We start from the raw sequence: 26,419 nt of genomic DNA, 5'->3' as shown, positions 1-26,419 counted from the left end.
ACTGTTTTGGGGGTATCACCCCAGGATGCTTGTTTCCAGTCCAGGAAGGACCTGGGCTGGACTGTTTCCATGGGGAACAGGGTCAAGACTGATTTGCATATGGCTGGGTCTAAACTGGAATGTCATAGGGAGCAAACAAACAATGGATTTAGGCCTCGATTTCACTACTGGGGGTGAATGTTTGACACTGTTCATCATTTTGTCCATCAATTGTTCATTTCACAGATAGCAGCACATGGTAAGGAGTCTGAGCATCACTCAGCAGGGCTCCTATGACTGCACTTGATCAGTAGTTCCACAGGGAGTGCTCAAGTACAGAGAGACTCTGCTGCACAGTCTCTCCTCTGTGCTCCTAAGACCTCCCTCAGCCAGCAGTCTCACCAAAGCACATGGAGAAAGCCACTGGTTAGTAATCTCCTTAGAGATGCCATGGCAGCTCTTGGTCAACAGACAGTCTTACCACAGCTCATATAGCAGGACTCAGCCAGCAGTCTCGTGAGAGCTCCTATGGCAACATTCACCCCTGTCTCACAACTGCTTCTTTGGCAGCACTGGGCCACCAGTCTCACTTGGCTCATAGCAGCACTTGGCCTGTAGTCTTACTAGTGCGCCTATGATTGCTCTACGCCAGCAGATTCAGCAGTGAGGTCTCATGTGCAGACTCACCAGGGTTCCCTTCGCAGACTTCTTGGTTTTTACTCCCACTAGTAAGTGCATTTGCGGGCAGCCGTTTGTGGTACTTGGTACTACAATGTGTGTTGGCGCAAACATATGTGCCTCTAAGCATGCCTCCACGTATGTCCCTCTGTGTTTGCTTGCAGGTATTTGTGTGTGAAAGTGCAGGTTTCCCACAAAAGTCAGCACTTTTCGGTCTGGCAATTTTCAGCAGCAGAATACATCCTGCCCTCTACTTTAAAACAGCTAGCTTCTGTTTGCTAGTTTAAATAAAAAGTGTTACAATATTGTTATGTGATGCTGTGTTATGCAGATTTGTGGAGGCCACTATCCCTTTGGAGGGTATTCTGGCACTGAGCAGGTGTGAGTTTGAGCAAAGTGACTTTCTAAAATGTTGAAACATCTTGCAGCACTAGTTTAATGTCCACCCCTAGGCCCCTTTACCTGCAATACATGAGAAATCTTCATTCTGTTCAAGATGAATCCCGACTGCCTCTGCATCAGGTCTCTTCTCGTGTTCATAGAGTGCGAATTCCAGATCTTCCTTTAGGGGGAATAGCTATCAATAGTGTAGCAGGTGAAGTAGCACCAGGGCCCAGAGTTCTGAGTGCCACTGCTCCCCAATTCTAGCTGTTACTTAGTAGAGACGGCCATTTCCCTTCTTTGCATTAGGGCCCATGGCCCCCCTACTACACCTCCAGTTCCTTCCTCAGCCATTCCATCCACACACTAGGAGTTCTGGCTGCTCCGCTCCATAACCCTTCCATTCCCAGGCAAAGAGTTCGGGACACCACCTCCTTAGCCTTTCCATCCACAGGTGAAGAGTTCTTGCTGCCCCTTCCTCCTCTCTTCTGTGTATGGGTGAAGAGTCCAGGCTGCTGCCTCCTAAGCCCTGCCATCCACAGGTGAAAAGCTCTAGCTGGCCTCTCCTCAGCTCTTCATTCTACAGGCAAAGAGCTCCGGCTTTCCCTTCCTCAGCCGCTCTGTATATTAGTGAAGAGTTCTGGCTGCCCCTTCCTCAGCCCTTCCAACCACAGGTGAACATCTCTAGCTGCCCCCTCCTTACCCCACAGATGAAGAACTTTAACTGTCTTCTCCTCAGCCCTGCTGCGCATGAGTAAAGAATACAGCCTATTCCTATTTGAGGTATTTCGTCCACAGGTATTGAATGAACGCTGCCCCATGATCGCCATTCATAGTAAGTCTTTGTACATATGGTGTCTGTATAAAGCTTCTTGTCACTTGTAGGTAACCAATTAATAACCACAGCTGGCCAATCAATCAATCAGGTTCCTAATAAAGCGAGACTACTCACCCGTGAGGGTCTTAAGGCATTGAGTAGGTGAGGCACATATTAGACAGAAACATGTTGTCTCTGAATTTGTGAGCAGGAGTTTACAGAACAAAGGCAGAGGTGAACCACATTGCAGAAGGTCTCACTGTAGCAGAGTGGCAGTGCAGTGGCCTTGTTCATAGAACATGCAGCAGAAGGACAAGAGCCACCATTTAGAATCCCCTCTTCTACCTCCAGAGGAGCTGCCTGAACTCTGCCCACCACACCGGTCCACCAACATTCCTCACTCACTCACTCAAGGCTCTTGATTGCTTCTGGAGACAGATGAAACCCTAACTCTGGAGCTTCACTTGGCTTTACAAATTACAGACTGTAGAACACTTTAAAGTTCATGACATCGCTGCAGACAGGGTGAACTCCCCACCTCCGACTCCCCCCACCCCCATTAAGCGTGCAGCCTATGTCAATCCTGGCTGCCAAGTCCTCATCAAGATTGCTTAAAAGCTTCTTTCCGTTAAGGGTGCAGTGGCATAATGAAGGAGGCATCCACCCTGCTTACAGCAACTGGCACCATGGGGCATTCCTCTGTGGATGAGAGACATGGGATAGTTCTAGCTGCCCCAGGGAGCACACTCATGTCCTTGCTAATGGGGTGGCATTTTGGAGCTGCCAATATAATAACAAGCATTTTCGAAGACAATGAGCCTGTCTTATAACTGAAAGTGATGAATCCACCCATTCAAGCTCTAGACCACTGATACTACACTACCACTGCATAAAAACACAAACTCCTCAATCATTGAAGAGGCCATTCCAGTTAAAGCCAAGCCTGTTGACTTGCCATTTCCTGTTACTTCATGCAACCACATTCTAAGGAACAATGCATTTTGTATCTGATTGTTTTTCAGTTTAGTGAACCTGTGGTAATTAACAACTCCTAGCTGTTTAATGCTGTAGCACAAAGTGTTAACTGTTGAGCTATTACATAAAGCAATCACGCTGTACTCTTTTTTGCTCTCAAAATATTTCTTAGTCTTCACTTCATCAAGTATGAGCCTGCTCCTTAGCATTTCAATAATCCTCCAAAACGAATGCACCATTTGGAATGCAATTGACTTTCCTCTGAGTGATCATTCTAGAGTGGTCGAAGATTGAGAAGATGGACTCTAAACTTCCCTCTTTTTACTTGAAGCGCTGAGGTGCAAGGTAGGTGGAGGAGGAGGCTTACACTAGTATGGCGGACACAAGGCCTCAGTGTGCTATCACTGACAGTGTGAGCACAAAGCCTGCACTGTGATTTACTCAAAGTACCTAGAGGTTTGGCTCTTCTGTAGTGTGCGCTGTGCAAGAACAGTCCCTCGCCCACTCACTGCTTTCAAACGTGTTCAGTGAAGTTTCAACAATAAGCTCTGACACCGCAGTGTCCATCATTATATTGCAGACTCACCTCTCGGCTGGGAAATGTTTTGGGCGGTCGTCTGGGGCGGTGGCACGGTGCTGTTGGTTGGCTGGGAAGAGCCGTTTATCACTACTGAGCCAACTCCGGGTACGTATTGCCTGATCCAGTCCTCGTAGACACTCACGCGGGTGTACACACCGGGATAGTTAGGCCGGGCACAGCCTTCGCCCCAGCTCACGATTCCCGCCAGGACCCACGTGCTTCCGAACTTGCACACCATAGGCCCTCCCGAGTCACCCTGCAATGCAAACAAAAACATTACATTTTCCTTAATGGTCATTAATTAGTATGCCCTAATCTAGAGTGGATCATTGTAAGTTGCCAACACAATTAGCTCATTGTATTCGAGGTACTTTCTAGAACATGTGTAAAAGACTGGCAAATTCCGTTCAGCTGCTTTCACCATCACATCACTTAAGAGTCAATCAGTACACTTAGAAAGTTCACATGAAAAGAACAATGGACTCCACGTACAGCTAATTGCACCATAAATTGTTACCAAAATGTAGAGTTTTTATAATTCTGATCCAGCTATCACTTCATAACAAAGCCAATAAATTACCAGGACTGTTTAAGGGTGTGGAGGTAGATCGAAACCCGTTAAGCGCGTTTATAGAAGTGTAGTTAAAACATGCAAATTATCATTATACTATGTAATATTTCCATTGTTTGCTCCAGCAAAGAAATTCATACATTGTACCACAGTAGGATATTGTTGCCCCATTATTTATTATGCACCACCACAGATAAAAACTGCTTGGCCCTAAAGTACGCCATGGAGTCCTCACACTATTTCCTCCTTGGGAGAAAGGGCAATGATGGTCCGGTAAAAGCCATGCCACGTGTTTGGTGCTCCATGAGTCATGACCGGCTGGAGTTTTTTCTCCTCACGAGTCACATCAGTACCGAGGGGCATATTATCAAGACTGGGCGATAAAATTATCGCCACTTTATCGTCAGGAAACTGCTGCTAAAGTGGTGATAATGGGCTTGATAATATGCCCTAGAGATTTCAAATAGAAGCCCAGGTTAGATGTCTAACCTGGGTTTCTATGGGAATTCACAAGAGCATATTATCAAGCCCATTATCACCACTTTAGCGGCAGTTTCCTGCAGATAAAGTGGCGATAATTGTATCGCCCAGTCTTCATAATATGGCCCCCTGTTCCTAACGAAAGTTCTTTACTGGGAAGGATTACAATGGGGCTACTTCCTGGCACTGAGACACAAGAGTTCAATTCATGAGAAATTTCTGATGGAATGGGTTTAATGCAACAATCCTCTAAGGGAAGAGATTGCAAACGAGAAGTCACTACTAGTTGTCTTATTCCAAAAAGTCAGTGCTTCCCAAACTGTGGGTCGTGACTCACTGGTGGGCCACCAAAAGTACTGTAATAAATTAAGATGCCTTTAAATTCTATGCTTATCTTGTCACATTTGCTGCACTTCCAGTATAGAAGTTAAATGTCAGGGGGAAGTCTCCTCAAGAAATAGCATGTTCAATTCCAACCCCTGTTTTCCCTGATAAGATAAGAGCAGGTAAACGAGGGAAACTGCTTCTGTCACTCATCGGGGCAATCAATGGTGTTATCTTAAACAGGAGGATAAATGGAGATATACTAACTGCATACACTCGATTGGGCTCCTTTAATCCTGCTATTCTAGATGATCTAATCTGTAGTTTAGATTTGTTCACGAAAGTCCAATTATTATTAATTCAGTACACACACAAAATTGATCATGCATATTTAACCTTAGGAATTGATATTTTCACACAGTCCACATCGCCATGGTCCTTACGCACCTTAGAAAACCGGGCAGTTATACACCAAAAAACAGGAAGGATTCACTGGAACAGCAAAGTAATCAATACAATTAACTCCACAATCTCTCTTCCTCTGCCAGCCTCTACCAAAGGAGTAGGTGACCCCATATCCAGATACAAAGACACAATACATTCCGTACTATTTTCCCTACAGGCAAATACAACAAGATGAGAAAACGACAAAATCCATCAAAAAGGAAAACAAACAGATAATTTTTCTTGACATTTAAATAACCTGACCAGAATACTATTTCGATCTTTCTGTGCTGCAAGACAAGGTGAAATAAGAATGTTAATAAAAGAGAAAGACAAACAAGAGCAAAGAGATAGAATCTGGGTTGACATCCAAATCGCAGTAAAACATAGAAACAATAAGAAATTCTGGAATATAATTGCCGCACAAGTGGGGATAAGGAAAACTGCTCAAGCAACACCAGTATCATCATCCGAGTGGGAAAAGCACATCCTCAGACTTTACAAATCTAATTCCCACCACCAGGTTCCTCCCGGCCAGAGTTCCGTCCAGAAGGTCCATTTGATCAGGGCTTGTCAAACATCTCGGCCATACAGATCTCCGCTTTCATAAACTCAGCTTGATCATCTGCAGCTTTGAGCCAGAACAATATTCCTTTAAAAGTCCTACAAACAAATACTGATGACTGGAGTAAATTTCTAGCCCCACTCTTCCAACACGGTTTTGAGTCTGGGAAAATACCAACATCTTGATGGCGGAGCATAGTGGTACCTCTCCAAAAAAAGGCTCAAGATCGAATCCATACAACTATAGACATATAGCCCTCCTTGATGCCACCAGATAGATCTTTGCAGCTTGCATTTTTGAGCGTGTAAAAGACTGGGCATTCTCGAATTATGTGATTCCCATGACACAGGCTGGCTTCCGCTCAAAACTCTCAACCTTAGATAACATCATCATTCTTCAGACTGTTCTTGATAAATATGTTATGTTAAATTCACAAATATTGTACTGTGCTTTTATCGATTTTTCAACCACTTTTGATAGCGTGGACAGACCAACATTATGGAAAAAACTAGTGTTTAGGGATCCCCACAGATTTTCTTACAGTAATTATCCACTTGCACTAGGAATAGAGGTGAACTTTCAGAGCTCTACGTGCTCAGATGGCTACGGAGTGCCACGCCTCAGTGTAGCCACAGGTGCTCCACGATCCCACCCCTGTAATGGCGGCACGTAACTGGCTGGTGAATGCAATGTGTAGTCCTTGGAGGAGCTGATGCAGAGATTCCTGCTGAAAATACACTGACCTTTAAAGCAAAATAACAACCTTTGGCGGCTTGGTTATAGCAGTGAAGTAGCTGAGAGGATTCAGAGTCTCCGAGGATTTTGAGAGATTCTCACGCGCAGTTGGCGTGACCAGCTCGGCGAGGCAGCTGGGAGGCGCAGTCGGCGTGACCGGCTTGGGGAACATGCCCTCTCGGAGACGATTTGAATGAATGACTTTCCTTTGTTTTCAAAGAGAACCACTCCAAAATCTTTAAACCCACAATCCTCCATAATTCAAGACATAGCCTCCATGTCATCTATTGTTTCATCACCAGACATAGGACAGATCCCGATAGCATCAATATCCTCTGGGAATTTGGGATTAATGCAACAATCTCCTGAAAGGAACTCTCTAGGGGTACAGCAGCAACAGATCAACCAGACTCAAGCGCAGTCTCAAATACAAGTGTCAGTGGTATCTCTAACATCTTCAATTCCCCTGGATGATGAAGCAGAAGACGGAGTACTCAATCTGGGTTCACCCTCAGTGCAAGACATAGCTGATAAAAGCAGGGAGCCCATGATGGAGACTCCAGCGAATCTGGGGGCACTTCAATCAGTAGTATTACAACCCCTTTCTCAGCCGGTAGTTACAATAACTTCAGACAGGACCTCAAGGAGAGTACCACCGGAGGTTCTATCGATCTTACCTGTTCCATCGGTACAGGTGGACTCCAAGGGGGGAAGCGCAAACGTTGATACCTATATCCTGTTGAAAAATGCTAGTCAAAGCTCAAAAATCGGGGTGAGGTATCAACTAGATATTCAAGATATGTTGAATTTGATCCTTGAAGAGATACGGGAAATGAAAAAAGATCAGCAAGTAGAGATCGCAGCCCTGCATTCGAGACTGGAAAAGATCAAAGAAACAATGTATAGACTGCCAAATAGATTGCAGGAGGCTGAGGCTAGAATTTCTGTATTAGAGGACCAAATGAATCTGGCTATGGGTGAGGCCGAAGAGGCGGCAAAAAAGAAGAATTTTCTTGAAAGTAAATTGGAGGAGCTCGAGAACCATTGTCAAAGGTCGAACCTGAGCATCGTGGGGTCCCTAAAGGCACAGAAGGCTCCGAACCACCATTACAAGAGCCCATCCAGTTCCTGCACAGCACTTCCCCAACTCTACCATTCCCAGAACTATCTTGCTGAATTTTGCTGATTTCCGGATTAAGGAGAAAATCCTGTCAAAAGCCATTCAGCAGAGACAGTTCCCTGTGACAGAGATAAGCAAATGTCGTATATATTTTTGGACATGACTGCCGCTGCTGCACAGAGGAGAAAATAATTTGTTAAAATACTTCATTTGTTTAAAGCGCATGGCGCACAAACCTCAATTACTCAGCAGTCAAAGCTGAGAGTTTTGGTGAAAGGAAAACGTTTTATGTTTTCAGATCTGGAAGAAGCACAATCCCTTCTGAAAGAAATTTCAGCAGGGGCTAGTATCTGAATATTTATGAATAGGTATAGTAAAGGATCTCCTCTTTTAACATATAAGCTGATTGGAACGCTTAGAGTGGTCTTACGATACTGAAGAGGATCCTTAGTCTGATAGTTTTATTATTTGGCAGCACATGTGGTTTTTTGATCCCAAATATTTGTAGTTCCTGCAAGCAATTTAAGTATTTAATAGCGATAACATTGCGGGGGGGTTGGGGATTAATGGGGACACTCAGGGTGTGATTCCATTACACCCAGGTTAGAAGGGAGGGGTGAAATGTGGTCAGTGTGGTTAGCAGGGGGTTTTTCACATTTCAGAGGTGGGAGGGGTTTTGCTAGGGGTAAGATGAGTGGGTTGGGGTTAATAGCAGTAAAAAGAGTAAGAGCAAAAGGCATTATACAATCTGTAAAAGGTATTGATGGAAACTAACAAATGTAAAATCCTATCAGTTAACGCAACTGGAATCCTAAATAAACAAAAATACGGCGCTCTTATAAAATGGCTGATATCTTTTAATCCCCAAGTGGTATTCTTTCAAGAGAAACATTTAAAATCAAACTCTCCTAAATTATTTATACCTAGGTTTTTTTCTCATGTCTTTTTCGCGTCGGCTGGACTGGCCCAGAGAGGAGTTGCCATTTATTTCTCTAGAAAATTATCTTGGGAATTTATACAAGTTCAGAGAAATCCACTAGGGAGATGGTATGGGTAATAGCTAGGTTACAGGGGGAAATTATGAACTTTATAAATTACTATGGTCCGGTCTCGGACGGCGCTATTAGTCTGATCAAAATCAATGATCTTTTGAGGGGGTCCCGGGGCAATTTACAGTGGGAGGGGATTTTAATTTTATACAGGACTTAAAAAAAGACACTTCAAATAAAAATAGGAAACAATTGAAACCGAACACCAAAAGAATGATGGAAGTCCTTAAGCTAGAATACCAATTAGTAGATCCCTGGAGGAATAGTAATCCGGATAAAACAAGGTTTACCTGTTATTCAAATCATTTTTTTACAGCATCCTGAATAGATTTTTTTCTAATATCAAGATCTCTTCAGGTCTCTAAGATAGACAGCGGGTGTAACCCCTTCTCAGACCATGCTAAAGTTGAACTTGAAATTGTATTTGGGGGGGATAACAGAGAACAATCAAGGTGGCAGTTGGAACGCACTCTGCTGCAAGATCAGGATTGGGTCGAGGGCTTCAAAAAATGGATTTCTGAATATTTCAAGATCAACGAAAACACTGCGGAGCCTTTCTCTGTATGGGGCGGGTTTAAAGGGCAGTTTGTGGCCAGATCATTGCTTATACGGCTGCCCAGGCAAATGGCAGGAGGCTAAAAATAGCTGGATTACAAGCTGCAGTTGAAAAAGAATATGCCCTTCAACTGCAGCAGTATCCAAATCAACTCGAGCAGGCGAGAGCAGCTCTGAGAGATTTTATTGTATTGGAGGAAATTTGTAGCTCAAAAATGAACCAGCAAAAGATATATGAAGAAAATCAATTAGTAGGGAAACTTTTAGCAAATGCAACAAGAAAAGACCAGGAGTTGGCAATAATACTAAAGATACGGGACCCCCAGACTGGTCAGGAAGACATTAATGGTGATAGGATTCCACAGATTTTTTTAGAACATTTTCACCGTATCTATTCAACAGAATATTTGGTAGGGGAAGAGCTGATCCGGGATTATTTTTCTAATATAGATATCCCTAAACTCTCAGAGAATCGGATCAGTCAATTAGGATCCAACATAAATTTCGGTAAAATATTGAATTCTATTAAAATAACAGCTGAGGCAAAAGCATACGGACCGTATATTTGATGCCCATTAAAGAAAATATGGAAGAGGTATTGAGGGGGTTTAGAGATTTTGAGCATATCTGGGGCTACAAAATAAATCCTAATAAAACAGAAGTCCTTGCCCTCAACACCAATATGAATCTTCTTCCAATCTGTTTGAGGGCTCAAGCCGCTAACCAAGATCCAATTAAATAACTTGGGATATTTGTAACCAGTCAGTGCCATGAGTTATACCATCTGAACTATGTTATATTGAAACATAAATTCAAGAGACTCTTAGATCAGTGGCTTTTACTTCCTCTCCCAATAATAGGCAGGTTATCATTCATTAAAATGTTGATTTTACCGCTGATTATATTTTTGTTTAGCAATTTCCCTATAAAAATGAATGTGTCTTTCTTTAAAGAAATGGAGATGATGTTTAGAAATTTTGTTTGGGGGAAAAAGGCATCTAGGGTTAGGCTGTCAGTAGTGCAATTATCTACTACCCAGCGGGGCCTAGCTTTACCGCATTTAAAAACGTATTATGAAGTGGCCTTTCTGGATATAGTTGCTGGACTGATGGGATCCAAATGTATTCGAGATAGCTTCTTCCTTGATAAAATGTTACAAGAAACTTGAAACTGGTGTGGGAGCACACTGCTTCACCTCCCAGCAGAGTCGCCCCTAGGCATCATGGTAGATGCAGTTCAATTCGCCAAGCGAGTACACTTGGAAAGTCTCTTGAGAGTTTCACCAGGTGGGTGCAGATTAGTGCTGGCCATCTCTGGACACGTGTTTCTGGATTATTATCCGTCATCAGCAGAGATTAGGCAAAATTATTTGGGGTTGCTGAGCAGGCTGCCGTATTCTTGGATCGCAGTATCTCTCCAGGTGCGCAGGTGCCTCTCCACGAGCTTGTCAGCTCAAAGCGGCTCGAGGGAGCCTTTAAACAAGAAACTGGTGTGGAAGCACACTGCTTCACCTCCCAGCAGAGTCGCCCCTAGGCATCATGGTAAATGCAGTTCAATTCGCCAAGCGAGAACAGTTGGAAAGTCTCTTGAGTGTTTCACCAGGTGAGTGCAGATTAGTGCTGGCCATCTCTGGACACGTGTTTCTGGATTATTATCCGTCATCAGCAGAGATTACGCAAAATTATTTGGGGTTGCTGAGCAGGCTGACGTATTCTTGGATCGCAGTATCTCTCCAGGCGCGCAGGTGCCTCTCCACGAGCTCGTCAGCTCAAAGCGGCTTGAGGGAGCCTTTAAACAAGAAACTGGTGTGGGAGCACACTGCATCACCTCCCAGTAGAGTCGCCCCTAGGCATCATGGTAAATGCAGTTCAATTCGCCAAGCGAGAACACTTTGAAAGTCTCTTGAGTGTTTCATCAGGTGGGTGCAGATTAGTGCTGGCCATCTCTGGACACGTGTTTCTGGATTATTATCCGTCATCAGCAGAGATTAGGCAAAATTATTTGGGGTTGCTGAGCAGGCTGCTGTATTCTTGGATCGCAGTATCTCTCCCGGTGCACAGTTGCCTCTCCACGAGCTCGTCAGCTCAAAGCGGCTCGAGAGAGCCTTTAAACAAGAAACTGGTGTGGGAGCACACTGTTTCACCTCCCAGCAGAGTCGCCCCTAGGCATCATGGTAGATGCAGATCAATTGGCCAAGCGAGTACACTTGGAAAGTCTCTTGAGTGTTTCACCAGGTGGGTGCAGATTAGTGCTGGCCATCTCTGGACAAGTGTTTCTGGATTATTATCTGTCATCAGCAGAGATTAGGCAAAATTATTTGGGGTTGCTGAGCAGGCTGCCGTATTCTTGGATCGCAGTATCTCTCCAGGTGCGCCGGTGCCTCTCCACGAGCTCGTCAGCTCAAAGAGGCTCGAGGGAGCCTTTAAACAAGAAACTGGTGTGGGAGCACACTGCTTCATCTCCCAGCAGAGTCGCCCCTGGGCATCATGGTAGATGCAGTTCAATTCGACAAGCGAGTACACTTGGAAAGTCCTTGAGTGTTTCACCAGGTGGGTGTAGATTAGTGCTGGCCATCTCTGGACACTTGTTTCTGGATTATTATCCATCATCAGCAGAGATTACGCAAAATTATTTGGGGAAACATGTGTCCAGAGATGGCCAGCACTAATCTGCACCCACCTGGTGAAACACTCAAGAGACTTTCCAAGTGTACTCGCTTGGCGAATTGAACTGCATCTACCATGATGCCTAGGGGCGACTCTGCTGGGAGGGGAAGCAGTGTGCTCCCACACCAATTTTCTACTTGAAGGCTCCCTCGAGCCGCTGTGGGCTGACGAGCTCGTGGAGAGGCACCTGCGCGCCTGGAGAGATACTACGTTCCAAGGATACCGCAGCCTGCTCAGCAACCCCAAATAATGCCTAATCTCTGCTGATGACAAATAATAATCTAGAAACACGTGTCCAGAGATGGCCAGCACTAATCTGCACCCACCTGGTGAAACACTCTAAAGACTTTGCAAGTGTACTCGCTTGTCAGACTGCATCTACCATGATGCTTAGGGGGGACCCTGCTGGGAGGTGAAGCAGTGTGCTCCCACACCAATTTTCTACTTGAAGGCTCCCTCGAGCCGCTGTTGTCTGACGAGCTCGTGAAGAGGCACCTGCGCGCCTAGAGAGATACTACATTCCAAGGATACGGCAGCCTGCTCAGCAACCCCAAATAATGCCTAATCTCTGCTGATGACAGATAATAATCTAGAAACACGTGTCCAGAGATGGCCAGCACTAATCTGCACCCACATGGTGAAACACTCTAAAGACTTTGCAAGTGTACTCGCTTGTTGGACTGCACCTACCATGATGCTTAGAGGTGACCCTGCTGGGAGGGGAAGCAGTGTGCTCCCACACCAATTTTCTACTTGAAGGCTCCCTCGAGCCGCCGTGGGCTGACGAGCTCTTGGAGAGGCACCTGCGCGCCTGGAGAGATTCTACGTTCCAAGGATACCGCAGCCTGCTCAGCAACCCCAAATAATGCCTAATCTCTGCTGATGATAAATAATAATCTAGAAACACGTGTCCAGAGATGGCCAGCACTAATCTGCACCCACCTGGTGAAACACTCTAAAGACTTTGCAAGTGTACTCGCTTGTCAGACTGCATCTACCATGATGCTTAGGGGGGACCCTGTTGGGAGGTGAAGCAGTGTGCTCCAACACCAATTTTCTACTTGAAGGCTCCCTCGAGCCGCTGTGGGCTGACAAGCTCGTGGAGAGGCACCTGCACGCCTGGAGAGATACTACTTTCCAAGGATACGGCAGCCTGCTCAGCAGCCCCAAATGATGCCTAATCTCTGCTGATGACGGATAATAATCTAGAAACACGTGTCCAGAGATGGCCAGCACTAATCTGCACCCACTTGGTGAAACACTCTAAAGACTTTGCAAGTGTACTCGCTTGTCGGACTGCATCTACCATGATGCTTAGGGGCGACCCTGCTGGGAGATGAGGCAGTGTGCTCCCACACCAATTTTCTTTGTTACAAGAAACTTGTTGTTAATCTCAAGTGTTTTTAAAAACCTCCAAACTTCCCAAAATAGACATAAGACCTTAAAAGAATATTCTTTTAGACTCAAGGCTTTTTATAAAAAAACAGGATCTTCAGGTATGCAATATCTGAGCTTGAGGCAGTGTACCTACCTCAGCCTTCAACATAGAACAAGGCATCTAACAAATTGGGAAAATTATGGGCTAAGGGAGTTAAGGCATTTTTTTGTTCAAAATAGGGTGATTTCTTGGCAAGAAGTAACGGCAAGGGCTGATAACCCTAGAAGATACATTTTTTTTCGAATATTTACAAATTGTTTATTTTTTAAGAAATAGCAACAGTTTTTTTGACTCTACACACAAACTAGTGGTAGCCCTTTATGGGGCCAACATTTATGGCATAGGGAATTGATATAGGCTACTACATCCCCAGGGCCAAACGCCATTGGTAGAAAGACATCTGTTTAAAATAGGGCATGAGACACAATGTCTTTTTTCGTGTAAGGACTGGGAAACCCTATGCCATCTGGGAAGTAAATCCCTGCAGGGATGGCATTTTTATCATGCTGGCTTGCCTATTTGACTCCGGAGGCCTTGGGGAAAAGAAGATATCTGGAGGTTGAAGATAGGTGTTTTAGATGCCAAGCCAGTGATCAGGGCGGGTGGCTTCATACTTTTTTTCTTGTCCACGATTAGAACTCTTCTAGGAGGCAATATTTGCAGATTTAGAGCGGGCAATTGGGAAGAGAATCCAGCCTGCGGCTGAAGCAGCATTATTTGGCATATGTAAAGACAGAATGATGCTAACTAAGGCTGAGGAATTATTTTTGTTTTTCTCTTGCACAGTAGCCCGTTCCTTAATCTTGCAGAGTTGGAAATCCAGGGATGTTCCTTCCCAATTAAAATTGTTCAATAAAATGATAAGGACCCGCAATTTTGAAAAAGTATATGCAAGTCGAGTTGGAGCCATTAAGAAATTCGAAAAAAATTGGAAGTGTTTTGGAAACTTAGAAAAATTAAAAGGGGGCAATTAATATTTGATATTGATAAGGATGTTGAAATTGTAGAAGCTTTTGTGACCAAGAGCACTTGCACTTTTTTCTTCTGCGGCTGCACTTGACAAGCATTTAGCACTTTTTGAGGATATTGCACTTTATAATATTTGCACTTTTTCTTGCTTTTGCACTTTATTGCAGGTTTTTGTACATTATCTCTTTTTAAAATTTTGATGATGTTATCGCCTGTTACAGTTTTTATCCCTTTTTCTTATCTTGTCATGAAAGGAGGAAGCTATTTAATGTTTTAAAAGGTTTCAATAATAGTATTTTTATACTTTTTTTATGCTTGTAAAATGTATTCTTTGTACCTAATGCTATGCTCAATAAAAAATGTATTAAAAAAAAAAGAGTCCTCACACTATTTCCTCCTTGGGAGAAAGGTCAATGATGGTCCGCTAATAAGGAGTCATGGCCGACTGGAGTTTTTTCTCCTCATGAGTCACATCAGTACCCTGTTCCTAACAAAAGTTCTTTACTGGGAAGGATTACAACGGGGCTACTTCCTGGCACTGAGACACAAGAGTTCTATTTGTGAGAAATTCCTGATGGAAGGGGTATAATGCAACAACCCTCTAAGGGAAGAGATTGTAAACGAGAAGTCACTACTAGTTGTCTCATTCCAATAAGTCAGTGCTTCCCAAACTGTGGGTCGTGACTCACTGGTGGGCCACCAAAAGTCATGTAATAAATTAAATTTATTACATGAATTTATTAGCATAGAATTTATTTAAATTCTATGCTTATCTTGTCACATTTGCTGCACTTCAAACATAGAAGTTAAATGTCAGAGGGAAGTCTCCCCAAGAAATAGCATGTTCAATTCCAACCCCTGTTTTCACTGATAAGATAAGAGCAGGTAAACGAGGGAAACTGCTTCTGTCCCTCATCGGGCAATCAATGGTGTTATCCTAAATGGGAGGATAAATGGAGATATCCCAGCTGCATACACACGATTGGGCTCCTTTAATCCTTCTATTCTAGATGATCTAATCTGCAGTTTAGATTTGTTCATGAAAGTCCAATTATTATTCATTTAGTACACACACAAAATTGATCATGCATATTTAACCTTAGGAATTGATATTTTCACACAGTCCACATCCCCATGGTCCTTACGCACCTCAGAAGACTGTGCAGTTATACACCAAAAAACAGGAGGGATTAACTGGAAATCCAAAGCAATCAATACAATAAACTCCACAATCTCTCTTCCTCTGCCATCCTCTACCAATGGAGAAGGTGACCCCATCTCCAGATACAAAGACACAATACATTCCGTACTATTTTCCCTACAGGCAAATACAACAAGATGAGAAAACAGCAAAATCCATCAAAAAGGAAAACAAACAGATCATTTTCTCAACATTTAAATAACCTGACCAGAACACCATTTCGACCTTTCTGTGCTGCAAGACAATGAGAAATAAGAATGCTGAAAAAACTCCACCAATGAAAAAAAGAGAAAGACAAGCATGAGCAAAGAGATAGAATCTGGGTTGACATCCAAATCGCAGTAAAACACATAAACAATAAGACATTCTGGAATATAATTGCCGCACAAATGGGGATATGGAAGTCAGCTCAAGCAATACCAGTATCATCATCTGAGTGGGAAAAGCACATCCTCGGACTTTACAAATCTAATTCTCACTACCAGGTTCCTCCCGGCCAGAGTTCCGTCCAGGAGCGCCAATTAGATCAGGACTTGTCAAACATCTCGGCCATACAGATCTCCGCTTTCATAAACTCAGCTTGATCATCTGCTGCGATGAGCCCGGACAATATTCCAATAAAAGTCCTACAAACAAATACTGATGACTGGAGTAAATTTCTAGCCCCGCTCTTCCAACACTGTTTTGAGTCTGGGAAAATACCAACATCTTGATAGCGGAGCATAGTGGTACCTCTCCAAAAAAAAGGCTCAAGATTAAATCCATCCAACTATAGACATATATTCCTACTTGATGCCACCAGATAGATCTTTGCAGCTTGAAATTTTGAGCATGTAAAAGACTGGGCATTCTCGAATGATGAGATTCCCATGACACAGGCCGGCTTCCGCCCAAAACACTCAACTTTAGATAACATCACCATTCTTCAGACCGTTCTTGATAAATATGTTATGTTAAATTCACAAATATTATACTGTGCTTTTATCCATTTTTTTTACCGCTTTTGATAGCGTGGACAGACCGACATTATGGAAAAAAAACTAGAGTGTTCAGGGATCCCCACAGATCTTCTTACAGTAATTATCCCCTTGCACTCAGGATAGAGGTGAATTTTCAGAGCACTAGGTGCTCGGATGGCTAGGGAGTGCCATGCCTCTGTGTAGCCACTGGTGCCCCAAGATCCCACCCCCGTAATGGCGGCACGTACCTGGCTGGTGAATGCAATGTGTAGTCCTTGGAGGAGCTGATGCAGAGATTCCTGCGAAAAATACAGTGACCTTCAAAGTGAAATAGCGACCTTTGGCGGCTTGCTGATAGCAGTGAGGCAGCTGAGACGATTCTGAGTCTCCGGGGATTTTGAGAGATTCTCTCATGCGGTAGGTGTGACCGTCTCGGCGAGGCAGCTGGGAGGCGCGGTCGGTGAGACTGGCTTGGGGAGTGCTCCCTCTCGGTGACGATTTGATACGGGCCCATTTCCCCCACCCCGGCGGCTGTTTTTCATGATGGCAATGGAGATGCTTGGAGACTGAAACATGCTGCGGTGGGGAAAAAAAAACTGAACCCTGGACTTGGAACCTAAGAGGTGGGAAAGGAGGTGAGGAGTTGAGGAGAGACTGAGCTGGATTTTTGGGAAAAAGCACGGGCTCGAGCGAGAGTATTTAAAAGCTCAATCGTAACATTGTAACATAGAGCAAATTGAGAAGAGCAAGGATACATGGGGGCAGAAAAACAAGGAACTTTTTAATAGACTTATTAGGCTCTACAACAAAAGAGAGAGGGGAGAAAACAAAAGGGCAAACCATAGTAGGATTGAAATGATACTGGATGGCTACGGAGTTCCACGCCTCCGTGTAGCCACATGGACCCGTGATCTCGCCCCCTTCCAGCAATGGCGGTAACGGCCGCTGGCATCTAGCTGGCGTTTTTGCGAGCTCGGCGCTATATCTAAGGCTGCCAGGAATCTATTCGGGAAACGCGCTGTGAACTCACGGTAATAACAGCCTTTTCCTCAGTACAGTACAGAGCGATTGAGGGGGAGCAATGGGTAAACCACAGAAAGATGGAAATATGGTTGGTAAACCCAGCAAAGCTAATATAGCCGTCCGTCTTAAAGTTAAAACACGCCAAGCCTTGGCAAAGAAAGCTGCACGTCAGGCAGCCATGGATAAGGATAAGAACAGGGCGGATAACTCTGCCTCCCCGATATTGGACACCACCTTGGAGAGCTCGGAGGACGAGTTCCCCCTCACCTCCACTTCTTTACATTACTTTCCATTTACATAAGTGACCTACCGGGGTGCTTTCCCAAATTAAGAGCTTCCCTCCACAATTAGCACAACTCGATATCTATTGCTTAATGTATGCCGATGATATTGTAATATTTGATCGTACACCATTTGGCTTGCAAAGAAACCTAAATGAATTAAACCAATATGCAAAAGAAAAATTCTTGGTCCCAACATATCTAAAACTAAAATGTTACCTTTTAGTGGAGAAGGAAATTTTTACCTTTCACATGCCCAGAGGGACGTCCGGGGTACCGACGGAGAGAGCGGTGCTCCAAGTACCTGAGCTGAAGCCAGGTGAGGTGGGGCTATTCCTTCCTGCCACAAAGTCAGGAAGATGGTAACAGATCACGTTTAAGGTGATATGATTTCTTTTTATCATTAGCAGTAGCATTAAAGGTCCTGAAGAAGCAGCAGGAGACCACCTGGCTCCGGTTGTCTGCAGAAACATGTCAACCTAAGATACTTCCTAGTAGTTATTTGTTACACCACTACTTGCACTGTTTTTAATGACTTGGGATTGAAGGGGTACAGAATAAATGTTTTTTTCCCCTGTCACTACCCAATCTTAACATAATCTTTCCTTATTATTCACTGATTCACTGTCACTCTTTTCTTTGGCACTGCTACTCAGTCATCTACAGACACTTTTACCTTCCCTTTTCATCCACTAATGATATGTTTGGCATAGATTAGGCTTACAACACCGGCCAATCTATTGTGGGTACTTGACCTTCTAAGCGTGAAGGTCCCCAGATGATGAAGGGCGGTCTCGTTAGTTGACTGATGGGAACTCGCACATTTGGATGAAGTTCCACAGGCAAGATTTCACTTTCTGCCTTTGTATATATCAAGGTTCACATACAGAAACATATTTTAGTTAGTTGTGTTGACCTACTGCTATTTTTTGTTGGTGTAGTTATGTAATTAGGGGCCGTAGCAGGTTAGGTCGGTAAAATGTCCCCTAGGACCCTTCACCCTCAGTGCTTTGTTGTTCATTGGGTGGTAACCCTATTGAGACAGCAAAAGAATATGTCTACTTGGGCCCTATCTTTACGCATAATTTACAAGACACTCGCCATCTCCAACATCCAGGGTAAAGGGCAGACTCCCATGGCAGGGCCCTACAGAGATTTTATCGCTCAATGGGCAATAGACATTTTAAATCCTTGCTGTAGGTTTATAGCATGAAAATCCCATCGATTTTATCTTACACCATGGAACATACGCAAAATAAAACATGTCAATCGATAAAAGTAAAGGAAGGGATTATCCTTTGGAATATGTTAAAAGTATCCCAATCAGTCACCATACTAGCTTTATGCCTTGAGCTCTCTCTAACAAGCATATTTGCTCTAGTCGTCTCCAATATTATAAGGTGGGCCTTTAATCTCTTTCATGCAGTTCCAAGCACATTAAGACATATATTTAAATTGGAGACTTCAAGGAACAAAGCGTTTCGGTACACCTTCAATAGGAACCTTGTAAAAGCCCTTGATGTGTCACAATACACTGTTGAACTTCTGCTGACCTGGTCTCCAGTGCATCTGAAGCTCTTTTTAAAACATATGACGCCGAGAATAAGCTATGAAATGGAAAAAGAATATTCTATCCAATTGAAGCATTACAAAGCTTTTTTGTAAAATATAGTATTTAAAACCTCAGAAAATTATCTACACTTTCAGTAAGAGCAAAGTGTAAGGCGATGTATCCTTTTTTTGGGATTGGGTATGCTCCCTTTAAATACATATTCCTCCAGATGGGATGCCCCAAATTCTCTAGGCAAATGTGACTTGTGCAACAGCGGATCACAAGATTTCTACCACGTATCATTAATTTGTCCTAATCTGATATTGGTAAAGGCTCAGAGTCGATTTATAAAGCCAATCGGTTTAAGACACAACACTATTTTAGCTTAAGTACTAATCACGGTGTGTAAGTCTGCCCCTAATGAATTTGTTCTCTACAGCTTGTTTAAGTTTTTGAAGAGTTTCTTAAAGTTATTTTAAAGAAAAAGTTCACAAATCTAATAGTTTTAACTATTGTATGTTGTTTGTGCGAACCACAAACTATAATTACTTGTCTTATCTTATAAAGAGTTTTTTTTTGTAATCATTTTTAATAACATCTTCTATTTTATGTAATTGTATTTGTTGATCTTAGTTGAGGTCTGAATCAAATAAAGTATTTTCATTTTGACTTAACTTTCTGGCTATATCTTCCAATTCAGATTTTTATATATAAAATACTTTATTTAGACAATCAAGTCCATTAAAGTGCCAGCACCATCATTAAAAATGATAGTCAAATATAACACATTAAAATAGAGCATCAGTATGCATACCAATATAAAATGCAAGTGCATTTTGCCATGGACATGAATATCATGAATCAAACTTCAGGATACATTTTTTTTAAACAATACAACAATTTTAGCCCAGAATTTCTAAGGCTAAATAAAGGGATTTGGATATGCCTGATGGCATTGCCAAAATAAGCAATCAGGCCAAGAAAACCCTAAATTGTAAGCTGATATAAGAAGGTGTAAAGTGCTGTGCTCTAAAAAAGTAAGGTACTGGATCTGATATGAACCGGATATGGTGAGAAGTAAGATGTTGTGCTCTACAGGGATGAAATGCGGAACCTCATGTGAACCTTACAATAAAAAATGTGTTTCACAATTTGTTAGAACTCAGCAAGTTAGGGGGCTGTAAAATATTAGAACTAGCTCTAGGGCAATAGAACTCTATAACAATGAATAAAACCAACATACTAAATTAATAAACATTAAAGGACATATTTACAAAGAGATTGCGTCACTGGAACACAACTTTTTCTGATGTTCCAGTGACGCAATGCTCTGCACCATGTTTACAAAGCGGCGTTAAGCCACTTTAACCCCTTCGCTGCTCATGACGAGCTCAGCTCGTCATGAGGCACGGTTGAGCTGTGCTTATGACGAGCTGAGCTCGTCATGAACAATGGAGTTCACCAAGAGTCAGCACAGGAGGGGAAAACCCCTAGCAGCCAAGGTGTTAAGTGGCTTAACGCTGCTTTATAAATATATTACCCTTTCATGCAGTTTTCTGCGTGGAAGGGGCATGCACTGGGTGTTGCTGTGGGCATTCCATCGCAACACCCATTGCTTTTTGACGCTGCCCCAGAATTAGGGACCTGTAAATCTAAGGCAGTGGCAAAAACGAAAGCCACTGAATAGCAGGTGTTACATTGGCAAACGAGGGGAAATATTTTAATCTCTTCTCCTTGTTTTCTCTTTCTATGTGTGCTGAATTCTGTATCACACATAAAAGGAGCGAAGCACCATTATTTATTGTTTATGTGCAGGAAGGTGTCCCTTCCAGCACTAAAACAATGCAGCACACATAGAAGTAGCAAATCATTATTATTCATTATTTATGTGCAGAAAGTAACACTTTCCTTCCTGCACATAAACAGTCATCCCTGCAATACAAACACCGTGGCACAATGGTACAAGGGTGTCTGTGTTGGCGCTAGGCAGCTTTTTTTAGTGCCAGTGCAAGGGAAAACACACAGGTGTGCCCTATTCTTGTAAATACTGTGCATCTGTGCGTTTTTATAAATGACTCAGTGCGGCTGTGCAAAATTGCTCACAACACAGTCCCATTTTCTAGTAATTATACTCCCAAGTTTGCTACCATGAACATATCTGAAGCATTAGCAGGATAGTCGGGTTATTTCATTGAATGGGGGACACAAAAATTAATCCACAAGTGGAAGTGGAAAAACTTCCTCTGGCTATTTAATTGAATTGGGTATACACAAAAATGAATTCAAGAGAAGTGGAAAAATTCCTCTGCAACTTCTGTGTTTGCCTGTTTAAAGATTCTACATGCAAAACCAAGCTTCAAGCACTATTTGCATTCACCAGCAACCTTATAAGAAAATCGGAACACACCGAACAAGCAGTTAAAACCCCCAAGAGTCTCCCAACCAGCGGCTGTGGTGGGGCAAAAGGGGGAAACCCGACAGGTCACTTAGTACCTACTACGGTATGCGTCTGTGAGTACCTTCCAGTCGTAGTTTCAGCAGCTAAAATCACAAGATGGCTACAGCCAAGGGGGAGTCAGACAGTCCACCAACCACCCTCGCTCCAAGACATATTGGCTGCCATACAGGGAGTTTGCATTTCACTCGAGGGCCATATTGACTCAGTGGCAACGGACATCTCCCTCCTCTGAGCAGACCTACGCAAGATGGAAGCCCGTGTGAAAGAGGTAGAGGATGTTACTCAGGAACTCGTCACTGATGTTTCCACCTTGGGGAAAAAAGTCACAGAACTACTGCAAAAGACCGAGCTCCTAGTGACACAACTTGATGACTATGAAGAGAGGTCTCAGCATAATAACCTCCTCATCCTAGGGGTAGTACCAGAGAGAGCCGAGGGACCGGCAGCAGGCCTTTTTGTGGAGAACTTGGTGATCAAACACCTATAGCCAAAACATCTATCCAACTATTTCTCTATTGAGCGGGCTCACCGTGTACCAGGGGGTCGACCCAAGCCGGGCGCGCCCCCTCGTCCCCTCCTTGAGAGAGTATTCAACTTTTGTGATCAAGATCATATACTTCAAGCAGCTCGCTGTGCCCCCCCTCTCAAGTTCGAGAACAGAACGATTACCTTCTTCCCCGATTTCACTGCCAAAGTAAAAAAACAGAGGCATTCCTTTTTGGAGGTGAAAAGGGCGCTCAGGGAACGAGAAAATAAATACGCCATGCTGTTTCCTGCAAAGCTACGTGTGAAGGCAGAGGGCAGGAGCTGGTTCTTCACAGATCCTGAGGCGGCGATGGATTGGCTTGACTGATCGAATAAGGTTGTAGAGAATGGAAGATCTGAGCGCAAACAGCGATGAGAGCTAGCACTACAGACCAGGGTAGGGACTCATCCGTGAAAGGGAAGAGTTCTATAGCGTGACAACACCCTCAAGCAAATGGGAGGGGTTTAATCGAACTCATTCATTGGACATTCGCCGATCGGCTTAATGGGGCTGTAACAACCCAGGGCGGGAGGGCCGGGCTGGGTATTTGACATGGACCAGTCATGATGTCGACATTCGCTGAGACCCAGCAACGGTTGAGATGGAATTGGACTACAGTTAAGATCTAAGAACTCGCTTTCTGGGACTGCGATGAGTATACTTTATGTAGTCTAATGGCTCCAGCAGTTATTTAATATATATGTTTCAAAGGGACAGGATGGGTGGAGTGGGTCAGGCCTACCTTTCCCCAGTTCAGGGTTGGGTGGGCGACAAGCAATCTGCAAGGTTGGGAAAGCGGGTCACTGGACTCCTCAATGCAGGGAGGCAGGGAGGGCGATGGAGGGCAGTATGGGAAGGGGGGATAGTTTAACTTGTAGTTTTAGTTTCACACAGCAATGCCACATCAGTATAAGTCCACATCTGACACACGACTCTCGTAACGGGGTGCTGTTGAAGTACACACAATCACCTATAACTCTGATGCTGACGCACTCGATTCATAGATATCTCTGCACTAATGGGGTCACATACAGAACTTAAGTTCCTAACATGAAATGTGAATGGGATGGGGGATAAACTCAAGCGAGGAATAGTCCTTCAATACCTTAAGAGACAGGCGCCAGACTTTTTGCAAGAAACCCACCTGATCGGTAACACTTGTAAGGCACTGGGTAGATGGGGTTATCAGCTGATCGCACATGCTGGGTTCACGTCAGGCTCCCGCGGGACAGGGGTGCTCCTCTAGAAAAACTGCCCCTATATAGTTAAGAAAACCTGGACCGATGGTCAGTGCAGATTTGCTGCTGTGTCTGGTTCCTGGGAAAGCAGAACAATTAATGTATGTTCAGTTTATGTTCCCTCTGCGATGCAACATTTCACACTGCAAGATTTAGCAAGCTTATCATTGACTTCCCACTCGGCACATTGGTAGTTGGGGGGAATTTTAACTTCACAATAGATAGCGCATTAGACCGTCCACCCCTTCGTAGAGACCCCCCTTCTGGATCAAAACTTGCTGCATTTTTGGCTCTTGGCCTGGCAGACATTTGGCGACAACTCAACCCCACTACCACACAATTTACATTCCATTCTGGGGCCTGCAATAGCCAGTCACAGATAGACTACATGTTCACGCACACTCAAGATCTCTCCGAATTTAGCGAGGCCTGCTGCCTGGAGTGGGGAATTTCAGATCACTCACCTATTCTTGTCACAATAACAGCGGGCCACCAACTAGACAAACTACCCTGACCATAAATCCATGGGCGCTTAAAACACCACACATCAAAAAGGAGTTAATTAAGGATATCAAACTATATTTTAAAGAACATTTTGGCTCAGTCGCTTCAGCCCAAATACTATGGTGTGCGTTCGGGCAGTGATCAAGGGGAGGGCCCTTCCCTAATGGTGGGTCATAAAAGAAAACTCACTAAACAAATTGACCAACTCTAGGAGGAGATCCTAAGGGGGAAATGGTACTGGTGAAGTTCTCTGAACATGAAGCGCAGCGATTGCTAGCAGTCAAAACAATAGTCTACTAGCAGCTTCTGACAGAAGCGGCTAAGGCAAAGCAGAAATCGACTTGCCATACAATTTATGAACACATGGAGAGAACGGGTTAAGCTTCTAGCCTGGCTGGAAAAAAGGGAGCAAGCGTCAATGTGAGTGCATTAATTGTTGGGGCCTGAAGGGAAGAAATCACTGACCCCCAGCAGATTGTAGAGACAATGGCTACCTATTTCGAATCGGTTTATAGCTCTACTGTGACAGTCTTTCCTAATGCTAGGGAATCCAACTCAGAGGTAGGGTGAAGTGTTCAACAGATGGTGTTGGAGCACTTAGTGTTCCACAGATCGGGCTATTCTGTAGGTACATAACAAGATCTGTGGAAATTCATAATGATCACTGTTATTACAGTTCCAAGGAACTTTGAATTCACTGAGCCTAGGACTACCTACAACATAGCCCGACATGTGGTAGTTCGCAATGATCATAGTAATCACAGGTACTTTAATCTCGTTGTGCCTTATCGTAGCGCATCTCCGCTACAATAAATGCTCATAAGTCTGACTCGCGCTGGCTGAGAATCTTCCCTCCAAGTACGCATGCGCGAAGGACCACCAGTAGTCTTCGCGCATGCGCGATGATGGATACACGCATGTGTGCAGGCGCTTAGCTACCGACGGCTCCTTTGAACACACAGAGACGCAGGATGTATAGATGATGATCTGACATGCCGTACAAGGGCATGTAATTAACCTGTCCACATCGGAATACCCATGTTTGGCCATTTTCCCGTTTTCTCATTTCCGCTCGCTCACATTAACAATTAAGAGCAGGGTATAAATAAAGATCGCCGTTAGCTCTCCTCACTTCAGCGGAGCAGCGTGTGGGGTAAGACGGTGGACAGTATGTCCCGAACCCGTGAGTATGAAACAGAAAACAGCCATATCCATAACCAACTAAGTGTTGTATTCTTATACCTGCACTACCTCTCACCTCAGATTGCATAATAGCAACACCCCAGACGTTCCTATTGCTCATGAAGCAAGCAAGCAAGCTTCATAAGTAAGACCAAGACTTCCAGTATTCTCTAGTAATTTATGTATCTTTGTTGTATGTTTTGTTAGTGTCTTTTTATTTACAGGGCTTATTCAAGTGCATGGTATGGTTCCAGGTGACTGCACCTGCTTGAACTACCCGGTACATGGGTAACCATTCTCTGTTCCTTGTGTTCTTTCCCTACAGGTCATTGAACTTGTAGCAGACCGCTGTAGGCACATTATAGCCTTATAGTATTTTCACTTTTTATATTATCAACTTTAATACATTTTGATATATATTTAATGAAACGTGAGTAAGGTGGGGAAGTTGTGCCCCCGTCCTGAAGAAGGAGCTTTGCCTCCGAAACATGTCGACGCACACCTGAGGTCCTGTCCATAAACACGACAGATCTAACCTCACACTGCACTTTTTTTAATAGTACCAGCCAGAGTTAGGAATAAAATTGTTTTCGAGTATACTCACGTGCTAGGTACTTTTTAAACCTTCACCACGTCCAACCACTCACTTGTGAATACGCCCAACACACATGCACCACATATAGTAATTAACTATAAGTGCTCCCACGTAGTCGTAGGTCGTAGCACGCCGCATCCCGTTAGAGGGGTGCGAAGACCCCGATGATGAAGCATGACACCAAGGGGCCTTTTGGTGTGTGAGGGGTATTTTACAAAACACTAAGTGCACCAACACCATCTGTTGAACACTTCACCCTACCTCTGAGTTGGATTCACTATGTTTATTAAAGTAGTCTGTGGAGCAAGAATCCTTCTCCATGTTGCTCTACCTCCCCCTCCTGTTGTTTGTACAGTCTTTCCTAATGCAGCAGGGGAACTCCTCTTGACTCTTAAGTTACCCTGTCTGTCAATAGAAGACAGAGATTCCCTTGAGGGTGAACCCACAGAGGAGGAAATTCAACTAGCCATCCGAAATATCAAGTCGGCCAAGGCTATGGGACCAAACGGGCTCTCAACCACTGTGAAACTGGCATTACCTGTCAAGTGGTCGACCAACCCACACTGCCCATCAG

At 43.9% G+C, this 26,419-nt stretch overlaps 1 protein-coding gene across 2 annotated transcripts in view; it reads right to left on the bottom strand.

The window, feature by feature from the left end:
* LOC147703580 (transmembrane protease serine 9-like) overlaps positions 1-26,419 on the bottom strand; it is a 1,394,371-nt gene that overhangs the window by 204,353 nt on the left and 1,163,599 nt on the right. For both annotated transcript variants that reach the window (XM_086931925.1, XM_086931926.1), the window contains exon 19: positions 3,417-3,666. In XM_086931925.1, the coding sequence (XP_086788051.1) occupies positions 3,417-3,666 (250 nt within the window). The remainder of the gene's footprint in view (positions 1-3,416; positions 3,667-26,419) is intronic.

Source organism: Lissotriton vulgaris, chromosome 7, assembly GCF_964263255.1.
Source record: "Lissotriton vulgaris chromosome 7, aLisVul1.2, whole genome shotgun sequence".
NCBI classification, from domain to species: Eukaryota; Metazoa; Chordata; class Amphibia; order Caudata; family Salamandridae; genus Lissotriton; species Lissotriton vulgaris.
The sequence above is the reverse complement of the archived record's forward strand: the minus strand, read 5'-3'. Positions and strand labels throughout refer to the sequence as shown.